This window comes from Hoplias malabaricus, chromosome 17, assembly GCF_029633855.1.
Source record: "Hoplias malabaricus isolate fHopMal1 chromosome 17, fHopMal1.hap1, whole genome shotgun sequence".
NCBI lineage: Eukaryota > Metazoa > Chordata > Actinopteri > Characiformes > Erythrinidae > Hoplias > Hoplias malabaricus.
Window position 1 is genome coordinate 28420121 of NC_089816.1, and position 20996 is coordinate 28441116.

Sequence of the window (20996 nt, forward strand, 5' to 3'; positions counted from 1 at the left end):
AAACCTCAGCAGAGTAAAAAGAAATAAAAACAGAAAATGAAACAAGTATTAATTATGACATCAATTTTAGACCAGATTTTAAGGTAAAGCTTTTGTCATTTAAAAATGGTTTAATGCATTCTGATCTTTATGTTTACACTTGCGTTTATGATACCTACTGTTGAATAGAGGATTGTTTCAATAAGCATAATACAAGAAGCCCTGAGATGGACTTGTACCCTGTCCAAGGTCAATTATTCCAAGTAGGCTCCACCACCACCCTGAACAGGAGATGAATGAATGAATGAATGAATGAATGATGCAAGTAATTTCTAAGAATAATTTTGAACAATATGATTACATTAAGTTCACAGAGAATGTGAAACATCTCCAGAGGTAGTGGAAATGATTTTGGGAACAATGAAAAAAGATAGCGTCATCTTCATTAGTTCAAGCCCATGAGAAAAAGATGATAACGGTATTTCAAGTCCTTTGTGTTTAGTGAAAGCAATTGAATGACCTTCATTATGTGCTTCTGTGTATTCATTCAGAACAGAAAATGAAAGGCTTGTGGGCCGCAGAAATGCCTCCACACATGGATATGAGTGAATGTCATCTGATTATGATAAACGGTCTACACTTTCTACACTCTCAGAAAAAGGTAGAGTAGAGGTCACTGAAGGTACAAACAGTGTAAATGTACCTTTAAAGTTACAACAGTGGTTTTAAAGTCCAGCTGTGTATTCTAAAGGTACATTACATTCTTTTCTCCAAAAGGAGGAATGTATATTTGTAATATTTCATTTTAGATCTGTTTAAAATAAAAGAACACAATATAAGTCCTGGAGATGGAATGACCTTAAATTAAGACCTAATATCAAGTACCCCCCCCCCCCCCCCCCCCCAAAAAAAAAAAAATCATAATTTTATTTATGTTTAAAGCATTTTATCAAATTGTTTTATGGACATTATTATCTAAATATTATATATAAATCAATGGGTCCAAGGTGAGAACACAGCCTGGATGGGGCTATTTATACATTAGCCATATATTGACGTTAAGCATTCATTAACTGCAAGTTGAAATTTTGTTTTGCCTCAAAGCCTAAATATATTTAATATCTGGCATTAGCTATAAAAAAGAAACTTAATTAATTAATTCATTCATTCATTCATTATCTGTAACCGCTTATTCAATTCAGGGTCGCGGTGGGTCCAGAGCCTACCTGGAATCATTGGGCGCAAGGCGGGAATACACCCTGGAGGGGGCACCAGTCCTTCACAGGGCAACACAGACACAGACACATTCACATTCATTCACACCTACGGACACTTTTTGAGTCGCCAATCCGGAAACCGGAGCACCCGGAGGAAACCCACACGCACACGGGGAGAACACACCAACTCCTCACAGACAGTCACCCGGAGCGGGAATCGAACCCACAACTTCCAGGTCCCTGGAGCTGTGTGACTGCGACACCTACCTGCTGCACCACCGTACCGCCCTAATGTTAAATTATGTAAACAAAAGAAAATATAACAAGTGCAGAGATAAGGTCTTAACATATACGTAGACACATCAAAAACAAACTGGACCAATGAACTGACACTATCATTGAGACTAAACCAAACATGACCTATATTCCTCACATCCCACACTTCCATTAGCACAACCAAGCTCAATTATAATATTATAATATTTCACAACATATTTTAACCATTAGCCGTTGGTATCGTCCTCTAGATGTCAGTGTTGCATCATAAAAAATGCACTATTGTTTTTGAGCAGGCCCATTGAAAATACTATAATAACATGAGTTATGAATTGTAAGCTTCTCTGGGTAACACATTATAGACTGTGTTCAGGTTTGTCGTTATATTATCCTGCAGAGAAGTTTGTGGAAACATGCACGCTGCTTACGCGAAGGTCTCTCTCTCTCTCTGTATGTGTGTCAATAATAAGTGGTGCAGGGAGTCGATTATGGGCATTTGAGACTCGACTCCAGCACTTTGATTATATTCTGCGGTAAATTTCTAGGCCAATTGTCTGAATAAATTTTTCCTTCTGCAACTAACTCTCCCAGTTGTTTTGTAATTTACACCACCAAACAAGGTGCAATGTAAAATGTATTCAACATGTGCTTAAATCAAAGAAGAGTTCCTGGGCCAAGACTCATATGAAGGAGAAGTGGGAAGTGGCTTAATATTTTTAGTTAGAAGATAACACTTCAACTTTAATTTTAAAAGTCATAAGTTATACTGTATTATGCATAGTTCTTTAAACAGACTAACCTATGTTATTTAGTAATATGTTGAGTCGACTCTTTGAACAGACTCCGTAAGCTTATTCCATTATTGATTCCGAGTCGACTCCACAATGGGGTGAATCGAACAGCCCTAGTAATTAGAATGAATTCTGCTGGAACGTTGTGCTCGTGGCGTCATAAGCGCGGGGGCGTGGTTAAGCGGCTGGATCGCTGTAGCAGTCCGAGCTGCGCGAGAGGAGAGCGGAGTAGAGTGCGCGGCTGAGCGTCGCGCGGGGTCTTTAGTAATGGAGGGAACAGAACCGGAGACTTGCGTTTACACGGTTTTCTTCAAAATGTTTTTCTCCGACGTCCTTCTAGTTTACGGCTTCGCGTTCACGGGCGGAATATTACACGTCTAAGAGGTTATTTTTCGGACAGCGCGGCCATGGACATAGTTAAATGAGCGCGGGGTCATTTCAAAGCGAATGAACGTGAGTTGTGAAAGTCTGGGAGCATAATGTAGATAGTTTTCACTCTGAATGCTGTAGCAGTGATTGAAAGGACGACACAAGACGCGCATCTAACCTACTCTCTTCTTTTTTCTTGATGGATGAATCTATTCTTTTCTCTCAACTCCAAAACTACGTTTTTGAACAGGAGCATTTATTTGTGTGACTTCACTCAGGATTTAATTCATGCTTGAAACATTAAGTCACTATCCAGCTACTGGCTGTTAGAAACTACTATCATAATATAGATCTAGGTATTTCTCAACTCTGTGTGAAATTCAGTGCATATTAGTCACTAGAGTGTAAGGCAGAGGCTTATACTCTATAGTGTAGAAAATATTTTGAAGGACTGTTTCAACAGCTCTTACCTCACTCAGCCATGGCTTTACCTGACAACTCCAGTGGTCTCTCAGAGGAGCTTTCCTTTCCAGAGATTATTGAACTAAATGTCGGGGGCCAGGTGTACATAACCCGCTACTCTACCCTGATCAGTGTGCCAGATTCCCTCTTGTGGGAAATGTTCAGCCAGAAAAACCCCAAAGGTTTGGCTCGTGACACCAAGGGTCGCTTTTTTGTTGACAGAGATGGCTTCCTTTTTCGGTACATATTGGACTACATGAGAGACCAACAACTCGTCCTGCCTGATCATTTCCCAGAGCGAGGGAGACTGCAGCGAGAAGCTGAGTACTTCAATCTTCCAGAGCTGGTCAAGCTGCTGGCCCCGAAAATCAGCAAACAGAACTCTCTGGGTGACGAGGGTTGTCAAAGTGACCCAGAGGATTCATCACCCAGTGCTGATACTGCTCGCAATCTGACATCTCTTGGGGCAACTGCAGCTGCCTGCTCCAGCCTAATGTCCGGGGCTGGGGATGGGAAGCGCTCTGGCTTCATCACCATTGGCTACCGGGGGTCCTACACATTGGGCCGAGACAGCCAAACAGATGCCAAGTTCCGGCGAGTGGCTAGGATTATGGTGTGTGGGAAGACCTCTCTGGCCAAAGAGGTTTTTGGGGAAACTCTAAATGAGAGTCGGGATCCCGACCGGCCCCCGGAGCGCTACACCTCCCGTTACTACCTGAAGTTTACTTTCCTCGAGCAGGCCTTCGACAGGCTGGCTGACGCTGGCTTCCACATGGTGGCTTGCAACTCAACGGGAACCTGCGCCTTTGCTCACGACCAGACGGATGACAAGATCTGGACCAGCTACACTGAATATGTGTTCTACCGTGAGTGAGCTCAGACCTCTGTTCCTGCGCCTCCTCCCAGCCTCCTGCCTCTCTCAGAGATGCCGCTCCCTGCATTACATATAGATGCTTCTAGATTACCATCCCAAAAACACCTCCAATCCAGACTTTCCCTCAGCAGAGCCCTTGCTGTGGTCAACTACCCCCTACTTTGAGCTAACTGTCCCTTCCAAACGTAGCCCTCCCTTTAGCCAGAGACTGCTCCTGATTCCTTTATAGCCATCTTTAGCATTCCTGGCCTTTGTGAAGTGGTGTCGTACTGTATAATTCATTTTGTGGTGTTCATTTGCTATTGAACTGCGCAGAGTGACAAAAAAAAACAGTTGAAAGGGCTTGGAAGAGTCAACCAAATAGTTGGACATCCGTTTAAAGCGGTCTGGAATGAATTTTCATCCCTAATGATAAAGAAATTATATATATATATATTTCTTCAGTCAAGCCACATTTTGAAATGTTTTTCGGGACCAAACAGTTAGGAATCCAGCACATAGACATGATAGCTGTTTTATTTGATGGACAGGCATGTCACTCCGAAACTGCAATGGGACTGCATGTAAATACACTACAGCTGTCAGTATGACACCAGAGTATCGATTAATATGTTTTAGTTTCAGTCTTCTGGCAGCAAACAGTTTTAGCAAGAAATGATCATTGTGTCAGTACTATTTTATGGTACGAATAATTAGCATATAGTGTTCAAAAAAAAAGAAGGAAAATTTGCTCTGTTGCAAAAATGGGTCAGTAAGGTGAGCACAGAGTTTATAGAAAGAGCTCGTGAAAGGCACAAAAACAAAAGGATTAAGACGTTGCCTGAAATCTGCTCAGAAGAAAAGACTGGTGAGATGTATTGATAGTGACTTGGAACATTCAGTATTCTGATTGCCTACACTGCAAGGGGAGATGTTAGGCTTTGCATCACAACATATGTTTTTTGTTTTGTTTTGTTTTGTTTTTTGAATTTCTACATCTGGTTTTCAGCCAGACTCTTTGATATGCCTTTTTGAAAGTAATCACTTATTTTGTGTACATGAATCATGGAAGACCCATTTTCCAATTTTTCATTAGTTGTAGTCCAATGTATAGGCAAACAATATATTGATTTCTACTACAGTTCAGTGCCAGTTCTTCCTTTGGGTGGCGTTTTTTTTGCGTGCAAAATTAAAGCTAGATTCTTTGAGGGTAATGTAAACCCTTATGTTAGCAGTACACCAAACAGCTTAAAGGGTGTGATATGTCTGGTGCTTCAGACAAAAAGAAAATACAGTGGAGACATTTTCAGGTACACCCTCAGGACAACCATGGCTTTGCACAGCATTTATTACCTCAGATTTAAAGGACAGAATTGTACAAATTGTATTAAGACACAATTATGAACACATCTCTTTAGCATAAATATCTTCTCTAGTCTCCCTCTTCAGCTGTAGATCCTGGCCAAAAAATTATTTATTAATCTACAAGCCAAATGGTGTACAAGTGATCATTTGGTGAAATGACTTAATCACTCTGAACCTATTATTCTCAAATGAAGTTCATGTGCAAGCATTACGTATTTTAAAAGGCTAGCAACAAAATGTCCTGAAGCATGAATAAAACAGCAATTATCGAAGATGTACTTTGTGATGAATTAAACTGACAATCTTTCATTTGTGTATTACCTTCATAAACCTCTGTAAGCACATCCTCTAATCTCAAAAATGCACTGTAAAAAGGAAATAAACAATTCCATTAATAGCACATGACCAAATGCGCAGTAAAAACGAATGCGCTTTTGTTCTCGTTGACTGAATCCGAGGATGAAGTTCATTTGAATTTTTATCTATTATTTTGAAACCGGGGCACACGGGAATTATCATAATGTTGCTGTGTGGTATATGTGGGTAGTTGAAGTGTAAGGCGTTGAAAGAGATGGAAGCATTAAAGCATTTTTATCATGCATGTGTCCCCTGAGCACACTTCTCCTCCCAGCAATGAACACAGTCTCCTCTCACTTCTTCTCACTCGTCCGCCTTCTCATCTTCCTTTTTTTCTGTGGCAACTTCAAAGGCTGACCAAACACAAGGCCAGAATAGAAACAAGGGCGAACGTATATCCGTTTCCCTCAAAGCAGATTACCCAGCACTTGTATTGCTGTGACTAATCTAAGTAATTAACCTTCAGATTAAAGTCTCAGGTGGCACACAGAGGACCATAAAGTTGCACCAAAATGGCAAGAATACATTTGTTAGATTTGCATGATGACACACTTTACTGTCTGTGAAAGAAGTAAGGTTCTTATTTGTCATAGAAGGTCCCCTGTTTTAATATAAACTCTAATCTCATTAAGTTGGTATGATATGTTTGGGGACTTTCATACAGGTAAAAAAAATATTCAGAGGATCAAGTTTGTTGAATAGTGATAAACTGTTATCATTTAATATTTTATAAGAAGGTCCAAAATAACTTCCATGCTTTTTTGCTTAAGACACTCAAGTGTATGCAGTCAGTACTTAAAGGAAGAATTTATATTCATATACAATGAAGTTAATTGTAAACTTTGTATATCGGAGGTACTAAATAGCAGTGAATTAAGTAAAAGAAAAACAAAATAATGGTTATTGGCTTCGACAAATGGATGGAAAATAAAATAACCCTAACCCAGAGGTCAGCTTTTAAAGGTTCTACATATACACACGTCCCTTTATTTTTTATGGACCCTTCCATATGTTTTTTTAAATGAAAAAAAAAATTTGACATAAATGTATGTAAGCAGTTCTACGTTTTTTACTCCTACAATCAACAGCTGTCAACACGTTCTGAGGGAAAATACAAAGCCAAAATCAACCTTTATATAAATTATTGCACACTGGAATAAGGCTATAAGTCTTATTTTGTTTATCTCAGCACACTCAATGCAAAATTAAATAATGACTGTATATTTAAAGTTCAGAATTTTGGTTTATATGATAGGGTTTATATAAGAATCACAGCCCTTGAGGGGCATAATCTCCTGATTTCACAGAGCCACAAGTAATTGGACGGTTGGCTGCTCAACCAGATGTGTGTCACTGCATCATTAGTTCATGATCAAGAGAGCTAACAATTTGTGACATCTGCATCTGGTGTCTGTTGCTGTTGTCTCTTAGCATGAGGACTGATCAGCCATAGCTAAAACGTGTTAAAAGTGACCTGTTTGGCAAACAGCCCGGAGGACCCCAGAAGACCACAGCAGAGAATGATGGAAGACTGAGGGAAAATGAACAGGGTTCTGTTTCCCCAAGTATTTGGAGCGTTAAATAAAACACTTACTTCTCCAGTTAACATGATACTAATAGTAGAAAGCTGTCAGGCATCTAGGCTCTGACTACTAGGCTCTGAGGCACTGTTCACCTGTACAAAGCAATGGAATGAGGAATGTCTTAGGAAGAATCACAATCTAAGGTTTATATAGTGTCTGACGAGTTTTCAGTTCTTTTCTCATGATGAAAATGCCTCAAACCCAATGGATGATACTTTACCTCATAGCAGGAAAATAACCTGAAAAGCGAGGGATAAAAGGCCTCCAGCATTGTGCTGTGGACCTGCATTCTCTGGAGTGATGGAGTTTCCTCCTCCACCATTAGAATGACTTGATGTGACAGTTGTGTTCCAGATCTTATCCTCCAGCACCTAACCTCACTAATGTTCTCATAGCTGAAAGCCATCAAATCTTCAGAGATATATTCCAACATATAGTTTTCAACCTTCCCAGAATAATAGAATCTGTAATTGCAGCGGACGTGAACCTATTAATGCACTTAATTTCAGAAATGTATCAGCAGGTGTCCACGCACATTTCTGTTCTTTGTATTTAGACTAAATTAGTCACTCAATCGGAACCCCTTAATCAGTCCCTTAAAAACAAGCAGGAGTTGAAAATAGCTGCATTGTAATGCATCCCCAGCCACTGCGCTCTGTGTGTGAAATTAAAATACATTTAAAAGAATGTGACAATCAACATTCTGCACTTCAACAAATGAGTACTTGTTTTCATTTTACATCAATGTGCTGAAGAACAGAGCCCTGCTCAATTGCATCACCATCCATTTACTTTTGTGCTCTACACAGAAAACTGTGAATGCAGTTCATCATACACTGTCACTTGAAGAAAAATTGACTTTGGCTTCTAGCATTTCACTTAGCCTTTATCTTCAGGCCAAAAAGAAAAACTACAAAGTGATATATGGAACGACGGCTTTGGATTCTCCGCCAAGGAAATATAACTTCAAATTATTTCAAATGTATTAAAGTGTTGTCACAGAATATGAAAACTTAAATGCAACTAAAATTATTCGAAATTGATAAAACAATTTGTCATCATTGGGTCACTGTGTGATGCTCTGCAATGGACTGACACAATCTGCATGCTGTGTTCCTGCCTGGCATTCCATGAATATTTGACATCATTAATAAACTGGATCGTCAAATGCCATGCAATAGCCAGAGGGGTATAAAACCCCAAACATTGGGCTGTGCAACTGTGGAATTTTTCTCTGTAATGATGGAGCTCCATCTAGAACCTTCCATCCAGAACTAATCAGCCAATATTATTACCTGACCTCATTAATGTAACTAAATTTAAGAAATAGGTTTGATGTTTCGTGTAATGCTTGCATATTTATTTATAGATAGCATATTAATCTCACGCTCTATGAAGAGCCAGCATAAAATATCCAACCATTTTCCTTTTTTTTTTTTTTTTGCAGTTATGTACAGTGAGGATGATGCAATTTCAAGTTATTCTGGTTCAGGAGACATGAGGTTTTTTAAATCGTTGCCACAGAGAAATTACTACAAAATCATTTCTGTGGCCACAGGGTAGAAGCTCTGACACTGTTAGTGTACGTCTGAATATATTTGGTCAGAAAACTGCAGAACTTTGCTGGTTTCTCTGAAAACTACATACGCCTAATAGCACCAAAATGTATTTTTTATTTTATTCTATTTATTTATTTATTTATTTAGCATTTTATTAAGTATAACTTCTTTGATTACATTTCAGGAGCTAAACAGAAAATATAGCCCCAACCACTGTGATACTCTGCAGGATTCTGACATAATTAAATCTGTTAATCAAATCACAGCAGTGCTGCAGCTGCGGTGAGCTACAAGCGCAATTGCAATCACAAACTGTATGTTAGCAGCCTCCAGCACCCTTCTTCACTTTCAACACTGTTACTACTTCAATACAGCAAGGTTTACCACTTAGCTTGCCTTTTAGAATAAGCCAATGCCTTATGCTGAGAATTATACACTGCCTGCTTAAAAATAATAAATAAATAAAATAAGGACACAGTGTAATATTGTGCATTCTTTATGTAAGCTCCACTTACCATATAAGTGTATTTAGTCTTTCTACAATTACAGACTGTTGTCCATAGATTGCTGTGTATACTGTGCAGGGCAAGGTTTAGCCCCTTTCTTACCATACCGTCATAACAAAATGTTAGCCCCCTTTCATTCTGTTCCTCATTTGTCATTACCCCATAGTACCACCACAGATCAAGTATTATTTGGTTGGTTGATCATTCTCAGCACAGCAGGGAAACAGTGGTGACATTATTGTACATTGGTACGAGTGGATCAGACACAGCAGTGCTCTGTGGTCTGTAGTTATAGAGCTGCAGTGACACTGCCTGTTTTATTGATCTAGCTGTGTATCATTGAATGTATCTATACATACACAAGATGATTCATCACTGTGACAATGACAGAAAGCACATTTAATTTATTTATTTTTCAGTGAATATTATGTCAAAAATATTTAGCATCAGAAAAAACCTGAAAAAAATCTACCAACAGTTATAAATAATGTATATTCATGGGTATTTTTTTCATTTCTTTGAGAGATTTAATATTTTTGAGAGACTTGCTTTCAGATTTTGGAAAGAATCCTACAACTCTAAAGTTCAGTCCTAGATATGTTTGCTTCACTCAACCCAAGGTCACTCATTTAATGATGCCAAGATCTGGGCTTTGGAGGCAGTCAGTCCACTGTTTTAAGAACCCCAGTAGCTTCATTTTTTTTATTCGCATTTTTTTTTAAGTAATAGCATTTTGACTGCTACACATCCTTACAGACCCATGTGGAGTGTTGTGTTGTTTTCTCACAGTGGAAGGTTAAAGTGAAATACTATGTTCTCTATGTTGAATGTTTTCAGATCAAATTTAATTACTGTCCACCAGGTCTTCCACAGTGGTTAGGAGTCTTATACCTAATCTCTTCATAAAAATGACTTACCTTCACCATATTGCCTGGAAAAGGATAGGTAAAAGGCAGTCTCTGACATTTGCATCGTAAGTCTTTCTGCCCATGTCTGTGTGTTTGCTCGTCATGAAACTTTAATACATATTGTGAAGGACAGGCGCCGTGTTCAAAATAAAAGCAAAACAATGAAAATGGTAAGGTTTATTATTATTATTATTATTATTATTATTATTATTATTATTACTGCAGTAGTATGCTAGAGATGTGGACGACAGACAGGGTGATAAGATCTGGGGTGTTCCTTTAAGTAAAAAGATGACATACTTCTTAATTTTTCTTGAGTTTTGAGACAGCTATTGTAAGCCCCTATGCTTTTTTCCAGAAAAGTTTGGCCAGGTGTAAATGCTATCATTCTTTCCCTTGTTAATACTCCTCTCTCTGGTTAGATTCAGTAACTTGACCTGCTCTGAGGCCTGAGAGGTCACTGGATTGGTCCCAAGACGCCGGAGCAGAGATGGAAATGGTGTTCCACAGCCAAGTGCTCTAAAACAAAGGTGTCAAAATGGGTTTTTGGAAATATGCCATGCACTCTTACAAGAGACACTTTAGTAAATGTGCTAATGGACACTGTTAAAGAAATGGTTATTGGGGCTTCTTTAGTTAAGGCTAAGGTTCTATTTAAAAACATGAGATCTATATAGATAAAAATAGTTTGGTATAGCACCAAAAATGTTCTTCTATTGTAAAATGTTGGACAATAGAAGAAAACTTTCTGGTGCTTCATAGAACCACTTTAAAAAAGGTGCTACACAGAACCATGTTCAACACATTCATTCACTCATTATCTGTAACTGCTTATCCAGTTCAAGGTGGGTCCGGAGCCTACCCAGAACAATTGGGCACAAGGCAGGAAAACACCCTGGAGGGGCCACCAATCCTTCACAGGGCAACACACACACACACACGTGTGTGTGTTTTTGGACCGTGGGAGGATACTGGAGCACCCAGAGGAAACCCATGCAGACACAGGGAGAGCACATCAAACTCCTCACAGACAGTCACCGGGAACAGGTCTTGAAACTACAACCTCCAGGTCCCTGGAGCTGTTTGACTGCGACACTACCTGCTGCACCACTGTGTTGCCTTATATTCAACACATTCTCAATCAATCTGAGGGCACAATTTCACCTCACAAACTGCTCTGTACAGAGCTCATGGTTCTAAACAAAACCTTAGCCCTAAAGAACGCTTGAAAAACCCTTGGTTTCAAGAGCCAGGACAACTCAAAGCATTGTTTGTATGCTTACATGTATATTTAAATGTTAAAATGTTGAATTTAAATTTGATAGATACGTTTTGTGTTCTATGTTTTGCAAAACCTTGTAAAGGGGATTTTGTGAAGAAGAAATCGGTCCATATAGCACCAATGGGTTTTTCTATTTTTAGAAGTCATAGAACACTATTAAGTGACTATATTGAACCCTTATTTATAAAAAAGGAAAATAAAAATAGTAATAAACCCAGGGAGGCACGGTGGTGCAGCAGGTAGTGTTACAGTCACACAGCTCAAGGATCCAGCTGGTAGTGATGCAGATACAACTCTGGGTGACTGTCTGTGACGATCCAAAAACACACATTGGTAGGTGGATTGGTGACTGAAAAGTGTCTGTAGGTGTGCGTGTGTGAGTGAATGTGGGTGTGTGTCGCCCTGTGAAGGACTAGCGCCCCCTCCAGTTTGTGTTCCTGCTTTGCGCCCAGTGATTCTAGGTAGGCTCAGGACCCACCGCAACCCTGAACTGGATAAGTGTTACAGGCAATGAATGAATGAATGACCCTATCCTAGAGACAGATCTGTGCAAGGGCTCCATCTCTTTTTTAAATGCCCTTTCAAAACAACCATTAAATTAACATTAACATTAAAGGAATTAATAATAATCAGGGAGAATATAAAATAATAAATACATTTTAATGTATATTTAACAAGAAAGTACACAAACGTTTCAATAACTAAATATGATTATGGATTTTACCTTCTGTGTGGTTTTCAGTTTTTCTAAGAACTCTGTGGGGAAACTTTTCCACACCTATGCAACCAACTTTATAGAAGGGTGGTGGTTCAAATGAATTAATGTAGAAATGCAATGACCAGCCCAGAGCCCAGACATAAATATATTCAATGACCTTGAGTTTTGGAGTCAGGGGAGCCCAAGTGAATTGATGTAAAAATGGAAATACCAGCCCAGAGCCCAGGCCAAAATACATTCAATGACCTGGAGTTCTATAGTCATGGAAGACCAAAGGAATAAACAGAATGACCAGCCCAGAATCCAAAACACATTCAATGATTTTGACTTCTGGAGAGAGAGGAGGCCAGTCCAATATTCGGAGAACACCAGCAGCATAAATAGAATGACGGGAAAGTGAATGCAAGTAAATAGTGAATTATTATATTTGGGTGGTACTATTTTTCTAAGCCTAGAACCATTTAGGAAACATTTTAGGAGTGTAACATCTACTGGATTCACCATAAATAAGCTCCAAAAACCAAAATACAGTAACACTGGAAGGAAACATGCTAATAATGAATGAGGTGTAGTAAATCAGAATGCACTAAGGGCATGAATCAAGTGAACTGAGGTTCTCTGGATTTTATTCATTTTGAAATGTGTTGTGGAGCACATGTTATTTTAAGCCAGCAGCATATGTAATGTGTGGAATGTGCATGAGGAACCCTGCTGCCTCAGATGGCCTAAATCATTCCATCATGGCTTTGCACTCTTTGTTTTTTTTTTTACGTTATGAGAAAAAACACTGATGTTGTGCACATTCTCATGATCCCACTGAGTCACAGGTGCGGTGGGCCATTGAGGGGAAGGGTAGAATTACTTCTGTGATTTCTGCAGCATGGACAGGTCACTGCTTTTTGCATGGAGAGCTTTTTTTCCTATATTGAGTGGGCACAGTAATGTCAGGTAGAAGCCTATGAGTTTCCCTCTACACATTGTAGGCCTGCGTACTGTATCTGAACTGCTGACATATATCATAGTGGTTCCTTCAAGAAAATGAAAACAAGAGAATCACTTCTTGCTCTGTCAACCCCAATCTTATTTGTTCATTAGAAAGAGAGAGAGAGAGAGAGAATATAAAGAGAGACAGAAGGGGATAAAGTCATTATAAAAACAGCTGATAAAACACGGTAGTACAAGCAAGTTTCTTGCATTCTCTCATGGCAGCTCTGAGCAAAAATGAGGCAGCCCAAAATTGTTACCTTCAGTTTTTGAGAGGGGGAAAAAAAACAAGCCCCATTCTTGGTTCAGAGCTGAAAGTATCAACTGTTGTTTCTGTCAATCCATCCACTTCTAGTATAGAACCAAGGGTCAGCAAGAATATGTATCTGTCAGAAAAATAGACTGTACCCCAGAGCCTACATTCTTTCACGCCCCATTCTCAGCTGTCTACTCGCAGTGAAAGTTTGGACTCTACTCGCAGTGAGAGTTTGGACTCGCAGTGAGAGTTTGGACTCTACTCGCAGTGAGAGTTTAGACTCTACTCGCAGTGAGAGTTTGGACTCTACTCGCAGTGAGAGTTTGGACTCTACTCGCAGTGAGAGTTTAGACTCTACTCGCAGTGAGAGTTTGGACTCTACTCGCAGTGAGAGTTTGGACTCTACTCGCAGTGAGAGTTTGGACTCTACTCGCAGTGAGAGTTTGGACTCGCAGTGAGAGTTTGGACTCTACTCGCAGTGAGAGTTTGGACTCTACTCGCAGTGAGAGTTTGGATTCTACTCGCAGTCAGAGTTTGGACTCTACTCGCAGTGAGAGTTTGGACTCTACTCGCAGTGAGAGTTTGGATTCTACTCGCAGTGAGAGTTTGGACTCTACTCGCAGTGAGAGTTTGGACTCTACTCGCAGTGAGAGTTTGGATTCTACTCGCAGTGAGAGTTTGGACTCTACTCGCAGTGAGAGTTTGGATTCTACTCGCAGTGAGAGTTTGGACTCTACTCGCAGTGAGAGTTTGGATTCTACTCGCAGTGAGAGTTTGGACTCTACTCGCAGTGAGAGTTTGGATTCTACTCGCAGTCAGAGTTTGGACTCTACTCGCAGTGAGAGTTTGGACTCTACTCGCAGTGAGAGTTTGGATTCTACTCGCAGTGAGAGTTTGGACTCTACTCGCAGTGAGAGTTTGGATTCTACTCGCAGTGAGAGTTTGGACTCTACTCGCAGTGAGAGTTTGGACTCTACTCGCAGTGAGAGTTTGGATTCTACTCGCAGTGAGAGTTTGGACTCTACTCGCAGTGAGAGTTTGGATTCTACTCGCAGTGAGAGTTTGGACTCTACTCGCAGTGAGAGTTTGGATTCTACTCGCAGTGAGAGTTTGGACTCTACTCGCAGTGAGAGTTTGGACTCTACTCGCAGTGAGAGTTTGGATTCTACTCGCAGTGAGAGTTTGGACTCTACTCGCAGTGAGAGTTTGGACTCTACTCGCAGTGAGAGTTTGGATTCTACTCGCAGTGAGAGTTTGGACTCTACTCGCAGTGAGAGTTTGGATTCTACTCGCAGTGAGAGTTTGGACTCTACTCGCAGTGAGAGTTTGGACTCTACTCGCAGTGAGAGTTTGGACTCTACTCGCAGTGAGAGTTTGGACCCTACTCGCAGTGAGAGTTTGGTGAATGTTCTGATGGTCTAGTTGAATTTGTGTGGTTGTTAGGAGTCACTTATTCTCTACATTTACATGTTGAATGATGTTGACAAATTTGTGGAGTTTTGCCTAAGGACTTTTACTACACAGTGTACATGCCTGGTGGCGAATAGAAGTCTAATGGAGAGATGTACTAAGCTATAGTACATCTTTTAACTATTTATTGGACTACATGCACTACAGTTTTCAAAGCTTATTTTATTAATTCTCATATGTAATATGCACTGGATTTCTTCTGGGAGCTCTGGTGTTATCACACATCCCAAAACACATTTTTGCAAGTTAATTGGCTGTGCGAAATTACCAACAGATATGAGGGGGTGAGTCTGTCCAGGCTGATATCCTGCCTATATCCCGACTAGAATTTAAATTTAGAATTTAAAGATATATCCTACTCTTTTTCTTAAGTGAACACATTTCTTAATGAAAGGTCAGTGACACGTTTTGGTCAAAATACCACAAGGAACAAACCACACAGCAGCGTTCTGCCCTGTCTAAAGAGCCCTGTTTAAAACCACCAGTTTCAGCACCTGTTCCTTTAAATGACAATGAGCCACAGCTCACTTCGGCACAAAAGCCCAGGAATGAGGACTGAGGAGCAGAAGCTCTAGTTTTTTGTCATCTTCGCTTGGTTCTCTTTTTTCTCAGTACTCAATTCACCATATTTAATCAGTACTCTTTTTTCCCTGCACTCCTTGTGTTTGTTTGATTCACTTAATTTTGTCTTTGCGCTTTCAGTGCTGTGATTGGGTATACTCAAACAATGAGGTTGGAGAATTATAAAATGTCTATCAGCACAAAACCTGAATGGCATATTTCTGCCCATGAATCCCATTATTTCTCCCATATCATTCTTCTCCTCAAACATACCTTTCCACCTTAAAAGACACAGAACTTCTGAACACAAACCAAAGAGAACTGTGTTTCCCCACATTTGTATGTGTTGCCTTTAAAGGAGCACTCAGTCATTTACTCCTATTATTGTCTTTATTTTAAACAACCATTACACTGACACCTAGAGTCCTGGGTGTATCATCGGGTAGATTCTGCATGAAACATATTGCAAATGCAGCCCCCTCTATGTAGGGGGTCCTGATTAATGGACCTAATATTGTTTGCTACTTTTTGTAGGTAAAATTACTTAACAAAGGCATAAAGAAAAACATTTAGACATCTACTACTAAAATTGGGATTATAACACACTATATCATTGATTCCCTCTTAACTCTGAGGCCAGGAGCCTCATTGTCACACTGTACATAAAAAAATAAGGGGTCGTTTTTGGGGAGGGGTTATTTATAGTTGTCTGGGCGTCATTCCAGATGTGCACCTTGTTGCATGGCCCTTCAAGCTGAACTGCACCCTGGTCACTTAATCCCTCCCTGGAATCTCCACTGAAGCTCTTTGGATGCAGTTAGAGGGCACGATGGGGGAAGAGGTGGAGAATGTTGAACTGGGACTCTCTAATTAAAGGAGAGCCAGAGGAGAAAGAGAGAAAGTGATCTGATCTGGGACAGGCTGATCGAGCCCCATCACTCTCCATCTCCATCACCGAGTTCTATCAGTCACATGCCTACTTTCTGATTCCCTCACAGCTCACACACACATTCCCAGCTTCTGTTTTTGCCCCCACACACTCCATCCTGAAACTCTCCCTTATTACTATCCATAGCTGTGGATTTCAAGGCCAATGAAGAAACATGTGTCTGTTTAACCAAGCATCAAACAGATGTCAGGCCAGATCTCTCTCTTTCTTTCTCTCTCTCTCTCTCTCTCTCTCTCTCTCTTACTCTCTCTCTCTCTCTCTCTCTCTGTTTCTCTGTCTCTCTATGTCTCTCTGGAGCAGACAATTTATACTCTTCTTTAACTCTGCATTTTTCTTTCCACCCCCTCACTATCTGTCTCTTCACCCTCTTGCTTTTCTGTTTCTCTTGTTCTATTTTTTCATTCTTATTTTCCTTTTTTACTCCCTGACACCCTCTGCTCCTTCTGTTTTCCTTTCTCTTTGATTTCTCTATCCATTTTGTTCCTTCATTTCTCTGTTTCTTACAACTCAGTTTAGGGCCATGGCATTGAAAAAAACTGTCTAAGAATAAAATCAGAAAAATTTTGAGAAATAAGTCAGAATATTTAGCAGCACGTATAACGAGGCAGACACAATCTTTTCCAGTGTAATTGAGGAATGCAGTGTATGGTTGAAGTCATACTTTCGGATAGTTTTCAGGAATAAAAATTCAGTCCAGATTGCTATTAGTATCTGCGCGCTAAATCTGTTGTGCAAGATCCCATTTATTCAGAAGAGAGCATGTAGTTTCACAGGATACAATTAGAATGACCATGCAAATGATGGGTCCAGAGGGAGTGGAACTCTGGCGTGTCCATATGGCTCCATTGAGTTAAGGGGGCAGCCAGTTTGCCAGTTCGATTCCCAGGACCGGCAGGAACATCCATTGCGGAAGTGCCCTTGAGCAAGGCACTGAAACCCCAAATGCTCCCCAGGCACCAGGGATGGCTGCTCATCACTCTGGGTGTGTGTTCACAACCCCTATTGCACTAGTGTGTGTGTGTTCATTTCGTTGTACATTGTACAATGACAAATAATTTAAAGGTTATGGACTCGTACGATAAACTAAAGCCGTGTGGCTGCACTGACAGATTTAGTTGTCATGTCATGTGGATGGAAGCGTATAATACATTATTTTGTTCACTTCACTTGACTGCATTTTTCACAACACTCTACATAGTGCACAGACTGAGAGCCTGTCTCTCTAAATAATATAATAGATAATGATTCAAACATATTCTCTAAATATTCTGGTTTTATTCTCAGAATATTATTATATATTTTTTTTTAAAGCAGTGAAAATTCTCTCCTGTTTCCCTTCCTCTATTCTTTCCCCCTTTTCCTTTCTCATTGCACCTTTTTTCTCTCTTGTCTTTTTTCCCTCCGTTATGTTCTCTTTCTCATTTCCTCATCCTTTTCACTCTGTCATTCATTCTTTTCTCTACTCCTCTTTCTCTCTCTTACACACAAACTCTCTCCATTACTATCTGTTTCCTTTTCTCTTTATAGCTCTCTCGCTCTTTCCACCCCTCCCCACATTGCCTTCCTCAAGAAAGAGGCTGCAGCATGCGGCAGATCGCCAGTAAAGCTGAGCTTAATACAATTTTGTCCCCTAAAACCGCTGAGCTGTAATTACAGTGCAACCATTAACGCTGTGATTAAAACCATCCCTGACAATGCTGTGGTGTGTGTGTGAATGAGAGAGAGAGAGAGAGAGAGAGAGAGAGAGAGAGAGAGAGAGAGAGAGAGAGAGATTAAAGTGTAAGAGATAGAGAAAGCAAGTGTTACAGAAGAAAGACGAGAGAGAAACAACATGAATGAAGAGATGTGGAAAGCTATTGTAAGAGAGGAAAAGAAAGGGAAGTGAGATATGGAAACGTGGAGAAAGAAATTCAGAGACCAGGGAGAGAAAGAGAGAGAGAGAGAGAGAGAATGGAGAATGGAAATGAAGAGGGAAATGGAGCAGGAGGGCAAATGTAGGATATAAGGAAACTGAGAAAGAAGAGAAAGAGAGGCACAGGGAAAGAAAAGCAGGCACAGAATATGTGTGTGTGTGTGTGAGAGAGAGAGAGAGAGAGAGAGAGAGAGAGCAGTGCCAAGAGAGGATCTGTTTTACTTTACTCTACTGCAGTAGAGCTGGGAGTCACCTTCGCCATCTGCCCACTCCAGGGTCTAATCTTCACTCTAATTATCAATAAGCTCTGGAGGGCTCTGTCCTCAGTGGCCCAACCCAAGCAGATTTACAGAGCTGAGCAGCTGCCTGTTGGCCAGACACTCACACTGGGCCAATGGTCCACGGTTTTGACCTACAACATGTCATTCGGTCAAGAACTGCCCCTGGGAGTGCATATCCAGGCTACACTTGTTACATTTCAGAGCATTTGGAAAAGCTAGCTGTATGGACATTTGGAATCTTTGTTAATGTATTGTTTAGACCAATTAAAAATACCAACTATACATTACATTGTAAGAATCTTTACTGACAAAAGGACAATCAGAGCTTTATCGTTACAGTATATTAACTTACACTGTAGTTTGTTGAAAACCCTTACAATTTGTGAGTGGATCTACATGAGGTTTCATCCGCAGTGGGCAGAGGTGTTCAGCTGTACCTGCAAAATGCGTATAACCTTCATAGAAAAAGCACTTCCAATAAAATGGGATGCTGCACATGACCCTAAGGCCACTATGCTCAATGCCAAGCATTAGCAAGAGGGATATAAATCCTCTCTGCATTGGGCTGTGGACCATTGGAACTGTATCCTCTGGAGAGATGGAGCTCTATTCAATACCTTTGGGATGAGTAGTGTGAAGATTTTGCAGTACTGCTGAGGCTGTTATTGCAGGGAAGGTGGGGGAACCCAAAATTAATATTCATTCTCTGTAAGCTTATCCAGTTCAGGGTCGTGGTGGGTCCAGAGCCTATCTGGAATCAATGGGTGCAAGGGCAACACAAACACTCGGACACTTTTGAGTCGCCAATCCACCTACCAACGTGTGTTTTTGGACCGTGGGAAGAAACCGGAGCACCCGGAGGAAACCCACACAGACACAGGGAGAACACACCAAACTGCTCACAGACAGTCACCTGGAGGAAACCCACACAGACACAGGGAGAACACACCAAACTGCTCACAGACAGTCATCCGGAGTGGGACTCGAACCCACAACCTCCAGGGCCCTGGAGCTGTGTGACACTACCTGCTGCGCCACCATGCCACCCCAAAATTAACATTGTTAGTTTGCTATCTATCTCTTCATCTGAAATAACAATAACACCACCTCCTTGTCTCTTTCACTTTATTAGACTTACCTCATTGATCCACCTTGTAGATGTAAATTCAGAGACAGTAGCTCATCTGTTGTGGCAGTTTGTGTTGGTCGTCCTCTAGTCCATCACCAGAGGTTAATGGATGCCACTCAAAAGACACTACTGGCTTGTTATTTTTGGTTGATGAAATATTCTCTGTTCAGCAGGGACACTGAGGAGCCCTGCTGTTTCTGATCCATTTGTATCAACACAACACACACTAACACACCACCACCACATTAATCACTGCAGCACTGAGAAAGATTAACACCCAAAACAAAAGGGGGCTAACAATATTTATACTGTATAGGGCAGAATGTGGTGCAGCAGGTAGTGTCGCCGTCAAAGGTCTGTGTCGCTTCAGGGACCTGGACGTTGTGGGTTCAAGTCCCACTCCAGGTGACCCTCTGTGAGGAGTTTGGTGTGTTCTCCCAGTGTCCGCATGGGTTTCCTCCCATGGTCTAAAACCACACGTTTGTAGGTGGATTTGCGACTCAAAAGTGTCTGTAGATGTGAGTGTGTGTTGCCCTGCGCTCAGTAATTCCAGGTGTGCTCCAGACCCACTGCGACCCTGAACTGGATATAATTGAATATACTGTATATAGGTTCTGTAAAGCTGCTTTGTGACCACATCTGTTGTAAAAAGTGCTATATAAACACATTTTGATTTGATATGATATATATATATATATATATATATAGTTCATCCAGTTCTTTGCATCTTTTAAGATGGACCAGAATGTTTGAGTTTCTGTAGTAATTCAAACAATGAATAAAAACTTCTTATAAATTGTTTGAATTACCACAGAAACTCAACTGTAACTCGAGTTGTTTAGTTTTGTAGTGTCAAAGTAAAAATTCAAACACAAACAAATCATCAAAAATCAACTGCCTTATGAATGAGAATGGACCGCACATCGGCTCACTCTCCCCGTATCAGTGACACTTTCCTGTTCATATAGTTCCTCACAGTCTGTTTGTTTCACGTGTCGTATGCGAAGTTAGTGAGGTCTGTTTTCTCCATTGAATAGTTTGTTTATCATTCATGTGAGGTTTCCCATACCTTGAAGCCACTCACTGACACTGTACTGACTATGCTCTCTAGCTCTGTCAAACCCCTAAAGAGAGCAAAGGCTCTATCACCTAAATGGTATCCCCTGCAAGTCATACATTTGAAAGGTTGTAAACATGCATTGTCTTCAGAACCCCTGCAAATATCAAGT

The 20996-nt window shown here is 40.6% G+C and overlaps 1 protein-coding gene across 1 annotated transcript; it reads left to right on the forward strand.

The window, feature by feature from the left end:
* Positions 1 to 2488: 2488 nt before the first annotated feature.
* On the forward strand, positions 2489 to 6070 carry kctd12b (potassium channel tetramerisation domain containing 12b). Its single transcript, XM_066648998.1, has one exon. It carries the CDS (start codon positions 3114 to 3116, stop codon positions 3966 to 3968), a length of 855 nt encoding a protein of 284 aa, XP_066505095.1. The 5' UTR covers positions 2489 to 3113; the 3' UTR covers positions 3969 to 6070.
* Positions 6071 to 20996: the final 14926 nt, after the last annotated feature.

Coding starts and splice junctions, on each gene's coding strand:
- kctd12b (XM_066648998.1), top strand. CDS start 3,114: ATGGCTTTACCTGACAACTCCAGTGGTCTCTCAGAGGAGCTTTCCTTT.